The sequence below is a fragment of the Epinephelus moara genome, chromosome 2 (assembly GCF_006386435.1).
Source record: "Epinephelus moara isolate mb chromosome 2, YSFRI_EMoa_1.0, whole genome shotgun sequence".
NCBI classification, from domain to species: Eukaryota; Metazoa; Chordata; class Actinopteri; order Perciformes; family Serranidae; genus Epinephelus; species Epinephelus moara.
This window is the reverse complement of record NC_065507.1, coordinates 26,809,042-26,816,501: the sequence shown is the minus strand read 5'-3', so window position 1 is coordinate 26,816,501 and position 7,460 is coordinate 26,809,042. Positions and strand designations below refer to the sequence as shown.

The window sequence follows — 7,460 nt, the reverse complement described above, 5'->3', positions numbered from 1 at the left end:
GCCTATCTGAGCCACAAATTATGTGATTATGAGTAAACAGAACACTAATAACAGGCCAAGGAATATGTTTACTCCATGTTTACATTCCAGTGATGCATGAAAAGAGTTGGGTAAATGCACTTAACAAGTTAAGCCTGGTGTATTTTTCCACATACCAAGCATCCACTAGGAGGTACAGAGCCTGTGTCATATGGAGACGTCTACCAAGTGGTCCCAAGATCATGTTAATGTCCCTGCCAGGCATAATTATTAAATTAATGCAGCCAGCTGTAGGCTACATTGCATATATTTGTCTTGTACAATTTATATTTAATTCTGATGACTCCCCAGACATTTTCTAATATTTTATGAACCTTTTTGCATCCCATGCTTACTCTACTTTTTTACTGTCACTCATATGTGTGAATGGTCTGGAGTGCAGCATCCGTCGGATCATTGACAGTCCAAATAAAGAGGTTCAGTTCTTTTGCAACTTCACTTGTGGTTTGTGTTTGTGTCTGTTTACTTTGTCGCACATCGGACACGCCTTTTAGCAGCTCCTAAAAGTCAGCTGTGAGTTATTTTTATTGCTCTCATTTGTCATGTTACAGCCTTCTCTTTTTATGTCCCGACATTCCTGGAGAAATTACTCCAATTACTTTTTACTTCCGGGTTGCGCGCTATCAGCAGTTCATTTATCAAGCTAATGTGAGCTAGCCGCCTTTTTGTTAACGTCATTAGTTTATTTAAGAAGAAACCGGAGCTCTTTCGTCTGGAAACTTCACAACAACAACTCAGGTATGCTCGCATTTTGTCTCACTATTGAAAAAGCTAGAAATAAGTTGACATAAACACAACTTAACCTTTCCTCCCACAGCAGAGTACGATACCCAAGTTAGCAACTAGCTAGCTGCCCTGCTAACTTAGCCTCCCGAACATAAACAGCTGCTTGCTAACGAGTTTAGCTCGGAAGCTAACGTAAGTGTTATCGCTTGATATCTTTTACTGTAAAGGGTGATTTAAGTCGTGAATATGCCTGAAGAAGTTGACAGTTCGCAAGTATTTAATGTTAGCTAGCGTTAGCTTGAGGGGTAGTGGAAAAAGTTGGGGAATTTCTGTTTGTAATCGACCGTCCACTTTCTCTTGATAGTAGTTGACGTTATTTGTGGGAGGACAGAGCCACATCCCTGATACCGAGCGTTCATGCTCTTTTCATGGCAAAAACAAGATAATGGTTTGACACAAGAGTTGGATTAAAAAAAGAGGGAATTTAAGCTGATCAGCGCTGTAATGTTAGTTTCCTGTCAACTTGATCTTTCTTTTAAATCACAGTCAAAACCGCCTCATAACTTCACTGCCTTCCGGGTAGCCTATGGGTTTGTCACCAGCGTATGTTTAGCCATAATATTATGAATTCAACATAACTTACATGCATGTTAGAAGAAGCTTTAAATTGTAGGAAGAGCATCATAAGTCATGGTGCTTTCATGTAGATGTGGATGGTTTAACTAGTAAACATATCTGTGTACCTGTTTGTCAGTTTCAGGCAGGATATACAAAGTATTAAAGAGTTGAATTGAATTGATTGTGCTGACAGCTAAAATAAGGTAACATGCAGGCAACTTTACAGCACGGACAGCTTCCTCCTAGAGCCAGGGGCCACAGTGGTGGGATTAATCAAAGCTTGGCCTGTGCTGGCTTTAGTGTTTGCTTCCTTTAAGTCCTTTAGTTGCTTCATGTGCTTTGAATTCAATGTATACTGATGAGTGTGAACTCTTCCCATCTTATAGATAGACTCAAAAGTATCCACACATTGAAAACACCTCCTAAATGTAATGCTATGCAATTCAACGACACCAAAAATGGCTTCCGAAATGACCATAAAGTTGAATCAAGTAGAGCTGAAATAATTGGTTATTTAGCTGATAAACAGGAAATTAATCTCCAACTATTTTGATATAAGATTGATCATCTAAGTAATTTTTCATAGCAGAAATGACAAAAATGAACTGGGCACAGCTTTTCAAATGTATCTTCAGAAGTTTTCATAGTCTTCTCTGATTTTTAAATTGGATATGTTAAGGTTTGGATGGCAACGAGGGCTTTGGGGAATTGTGATGGATATTTTTTACTGTTTTCTTGACCTAAAGATTAATGTATTAAGTGGGGAAAATAGTCCACAGATTAAGTGCTGATGACATTAAGTGTCAGCTGCAGCTGTAAAATTAACATCTCTAAAGCGGGTTAAACAAAAAGTGAACATAATGACCTTCACAAAGGCAAAATTTGGAGCAGGGCTGTCAGGTTAGATTGTATCAGTTTTATATAATATGAAAATAAATTATCTTAAAAAGTTGACCGCAGGCTTTAAACTGAACTCTTTTTTTGTTTTGCAGGTCATTTTTACTCCATAAAGCCACAATGCATGGACAATGATAGTGACATCTCAAACAAGGGATGTGGATGGGAAAGTCAACACCAAAAGCTAATTTCAATTACACGTCATCCCTTGACAGCTCCCTGAAGAAGCCTCACTGTTGCTTTTTCACCACATAATCCATCATGTCATTACCAAAGGAGTCAGGGAACCGAGGGAAAGATCGAGAGAGGGGGGCCCGTCCCAAGGTGAGACAGAGCCGCTCAGAGGAGAGGCGAGATGCAGGCAGTGGACGGAAAGGTGGAAAGGGGAAGAAAAAAGGCCTTGCTTCCCACGATCCAGCAGCTGAGAGGCCCGTCAGTGATGGCTTTGAGTATGGTGAGCTGTTGAGTGACCTCGAGACAAGGGACCAATCTTCCTCCTCTCCCCTGAAGGAGACTTGGAGATGGCAAGGCTTGGAAGCCGCTGCCTCATTACTAGGACAAGAGCGAGTAACAGCCAAGCCAGGACTGGGAACAGTTAGCTCTGGTACAGAGTCACCTGCATCCAGTGATGGCGAGGGCAGAGGGTCAAGCAGCAGTCGCACTCTCCGGCAAAAAATCCAAGATGCAATGGGGCAGTGTTTCCCAATAAAGACACACAGTGCAGCGACACCAGCGCCATCTCCACAGGCTCTTTCGTCATCCACTGCTTGTGCCTCCTCGAGGCGCAAGATCCATCTCAGTGAGCTGATGTTGGATGACTGCCCTTTCCCTGTAGGATCAGAACTGGCTCAGAAGTGGTATCTCATTAAGCAACACACGGCCCCCATTACCCAGCCTCCCATTCTTGATTCTGCAGTAGTGTGTAGTGCCCCTACTCCAGCAATGGCCACCGTGGTGGAGGACGTTGATGACAGGTTGCGAGAGCGCAGGCGCATCAGCATCGAACAAGGTGTTGAGCCACCACCCAATGCAGAGATCCACACGTTCGAGGTGACGGCCCAAATTAACCCTCTCTACAAGCACGGCCCGAAGCTGGCTCATGGTATGAATGAGTTATCCGGGGCTGACAGAGCCTCCGCTCATCAGCAACAGCAGCTTCTCCTCCAAAGACAGCAGCAGCACCAGCTCCTTCTACAGAGCTGTTTGGACACTCTGGATGAAGTGGTGGCCTCAGCATCAACCTCTGTCCACACCAGTGATACCATCCCCGACACTCTAGTTGACCCAGAGGTTACAGCGACCAACGTGCCCTCTAGAGCTGTAGTTCCTCCGACTGAGCATCCCAAATCTCACGACGGCTACCGCATCCACACTCAGATTGATTACATTCACTGTTTAGTTCCAGACCTGCTGCAGATCACCAACCTCCCGTGTTACTGGGGGGTGATGGACCGCTACGAGGCAGAGACGCTGCTAGAGGGAAAGCCCGAAGGCACCTTCCTTCTACGTGACTCCGCCCAGGAGGACTACCTCTTCTCAGTTAGCTTCCGCCGCTACTGCCGCTCGCTACATGCACGCATTGAACAGTGGAACCACAACTTTAGCTTTGACGTGCACGACCCCAGTGTCTTCCATGCGCCCACGGTGACGGGACTGCTGGAGCACTACAAGGACCCCAACTCCTGCATGTTCTTCGAGCCCCTGCTGTCTAACCCCATCCATCGCACACAGCCCTTCTCCCTGCAGCACATCTGCCGAGCAGTCATAAGCAGCTGCACCACCTACGATGGCATTAACATGCTTCCCATTCCAAATGCTTTGAAAAAGCACCTGAAAGAATACCACTATAAGCAGAGAGTACGTGTACGGCGAATGGACACCTGGTGGGAATGAAGGACAACAAAAAATACAGACTAAAATTGACTACTACATACAGTTTTAACACTCACTGAACTGAACAATGAGTCTTGTTCCTCACTCCAACTGGTTGCATTAACCTACACTACAATGTACTTATTTATTTTATTCCTGCTGTACACGTCTTAACACTAAACAACACTGATGAGACATTATGTAATCTCACTGATCTTGCACACTCAAAGTTCTTTATGCTCAAATTAAACAAACTTATTTAGATCTGTGGTGTTCAGAGAACTACCCTCACTCAGCCTCTGTGTTTTCAAGTGTGACTAAATCAGCTTAATTATCTGACGATGGGGGAAAGTGTCCTAGTGTGAATCAAGATGATTATAATAGAGATGTTCATCAGTCACGTGCTGAGAAGGTGGAGTACATACTGACAAGGTTTTTCTCCGTGCTACTGAGGTGTGGGAGTGCAGCACGTATGCAGAATAAATCATTGTTTCCCACATGATCCCACAGTTCATTAAAAGGGGTGAGAGGTAGGCACATATGCTGCTTGTTATTACTGAAAAGTAGAAGCTTGCTCTAAAATAGATAATTGTCACACATTGAAAGTACAATTATGCGCTCACATCAGTTTCCGGTGGTGGTGTTAGATGCAGTGAAACATGCAAATGATGATTTTGCACAACTGGCATTAAATGAATCGTACGCTCAGATTCTGCAGCTGCTTTGTTTTCACGTTACATGATGTCACCCCCTGCAGTTTCTCCTTTGAGGTTAAAACGCATGTAGACAGTGGCAGCGGTCTTCTTACTTTAAAAGTAAAGGATCAAGTGTGGCCTTCATGACCTTCTCAGCAGTAGGTGAAGCAGCTGTATTAGAATACAAATGATAAAGCCCAGACATTTATGGACATTATTTCACTCAAAATCTGACTGTTGCATTGCCCATTTCCAAATGTAGTCATTCAGTCAGTCCAGAGGTTTGGTCAGGTCTTTTTGAATTAGCATTTAATTATTGTGTAAAAACCCAGATCCTTAAAGAAGAAAAAGATTTCCGTTGCTGTATTTCCTGCTGTGCATTTCCTGCTGTGTATTTTAAAGAGGTGGGGAGTCGACACACTAATCTTCCATTCCAGCAGTTCATTGACGAAATTACCACAGTGAATTAGCGCTGATGAATCTTAATTAACAAAGAGAATGATGGGAGAAATTATGTGTTTTGAACATTTTTCCGGATCTTGACATTAAGTCAGTTACAGAGACAAAAAATCTACAAGCTCTGCGTAGAGGGAATCAATCTGAAGCTAAAAACCTAAAGGCACTGAGGAGAGGTGAAGTTCAAAATACAACCTAAGTCAAGATGAAATTCTTACAGTTCAGCAAAATATGAAAAATAAATCAGCTAAAAATATATGTCAGACTCCCATTTCACAGTCTCACCAATAGACTGCAATTTCTTGGGCCATATGTGTCATGTTGAGCAAATACAAAAATAAAATATGCATTTTTTATATTTAAATACTAAAATGTACACCTTTTTAGAACCATGCTATCTGTGGACATTGCCAAAGTCATATCAATCTCTTAAATGGCAGAAATATCTGCATATTTGATCGTACAGATACAACACTATGGGCCTCATTCACTAATATCTGCGCAGAAATGTTCTTACTCTCCGCAAAAAATAAGTACTTGCGCAAAATCACCGTCGGATTCATGACACGTGCGTACCGGCCAATTTTGTTCTCACCACCGTGCGTATGTTAGTAAATCAGAACCATTCTAAATTGACAGGCGCGTGTCCGCGATCTGCAATCAGCATACTACCACGCCCCCATTTCTCCATATAAGGAAACCGCTTGCCTAGAGTTCATTCATGAATGAAGGAAGTGGTTACGCGAGGAGAGAAGTAGTAAATTTCACAGTGTGTTAGAAGTGATGGCGCCGGGTCTTACAGGAATGCCATGGGTCATTGTAAGATTGTGGAGGACACAGCATGCCAGGATGATCTTGCACACCTTCTCAGGGGTATAAAGTAGTTTGCCACCGGCCGTATCTGATCCAAACACATCCAACGGCCCTTAAGCACGCCAAAAGTGCGCTCTGCGGCGCGTGTGTGGGCATGTATGTTATTATAGCGCACCTCTTGAGGGGTTTCAGGGTTTGTGTATGGTGTCATCAGCCATGTTTTAAGGCCATATGCCCGGTCACCCGAACAATATAACATTTTAACATTAACGGAATAGAGACTTACTGAAAATACTAACTTAAAACAATTGAAATAAAAGACTAGAACAAAAGATGCTCACCAACAAGCCATCCACTTCTCACAGCCCCTGCCTCCAAACGCATTCCCACTGTACTGTTTTGCAAAATAAATGAGTCGTGGGTGCCTCCTGGCCAGCAGGCCACAGCCTTAAGGATATGGCAGTCGGCATTACAGATCATCTGCACGCTGATGGAGTGATAGTTTTTCTGTTCATGTTATTGTTAATATTTTAATTGTCACAATGATGAGGGTGAACGTGTGTCAATTTCATGGTAATTTAATCCATTTGGCCAATATATTAGTAAATTAATGATTTTAAAAAATGTTAATTAAATCTCTTTGTCATGAATGTGGTTTTATAGACTCTGCATGTACTTAAAAGGCATGAATGTGGTTTTATAGACTCTGCATGTACTTAAAAGGTATGTTTGCATTTTCTAAGTCAGTTTGGCCTTCCTCATTTGTGCGTACGCATGGTCTGAGGCAGTTCTAAATTTGTTCGCAGAGTAAGAACAAATTCGGGTAAGAAAATATTGATGAATCCCGGATTTGTGCGTCAAACGATCGTACGCACAGTTTAAGCACAGATTTGTGCGTACGCACTGTTTGTGAATGAGGCCCAATGTCACCACAACAACACAAAGAAAGTAAAGGGCATTTCATGCTAGACTGCCTTTCCTTTGCCCTTTTATCTGCGACTTATTCAAAGATTAATTACTAAATTTACCTATGCAGCGGAGTCATTTACTGCTGTGTGTGTGAACAGCATTTTGCATTAATAAAAAACACACAAGAGAGACCACACCGCTAATTGTTGTGTGCACGAAGTAATAATCACAAAAGACAACCATCCCGGTGTTAATGGGGGAAAGCATGGAGAATGGATCCCTGATCATCTTCTGAAGCACTGTGATGCTGTTTTCTCCTTGAGATGGGCGATTTGATATGCAGAATGCAAATCATCCATGACAAGCACTCATCCACTAATGAAGCAGCTATAATTTAAACAGCGCTTCCAAGGCAGCATTAAAGTCTGCATTTGA

The 7,460-nt window shown here is 42.6% G+C and overlaps 1 protein-coding gene across 1 annotated transcript; it reads left to right on the top strand.

The window, feature by feature from the left end:
- Positions 1 to 636: 636 nt before the first annotated feature.
- Positions 637 to 6,737, top strand: socs9 (suppressor of cytokine signaling 9). Its single transcript, XM_050063833.1, has 2 exons — positions 637 to 777; positions 2,376 to 6,737. The coding sequence occupies exon 2, from the start codon at positions 2,542 to 2,544 to the stop codon at positions 4,171 to 4,173; it is 1,632 nt and encodes a 543-aa protein (XP_049919790.1). The 5' UTR covers positions 637 to 777; positions 2,376 to 2,541; the 3' UTR covers positions 4,174 to 6,737.
- Positions 6,738 to 7,460: the final 723 nt, after the last annotated feature.

What these genes read in the sequence shown, in the direction of transcription:
- socs9 (XM_050063833.1), top strand. Translation starts at nt 2,542, where the DNA reads ATGTCATTACCAAAGGAGTCAGGGAACCGAGGGAAAGATCGAGAGAGG.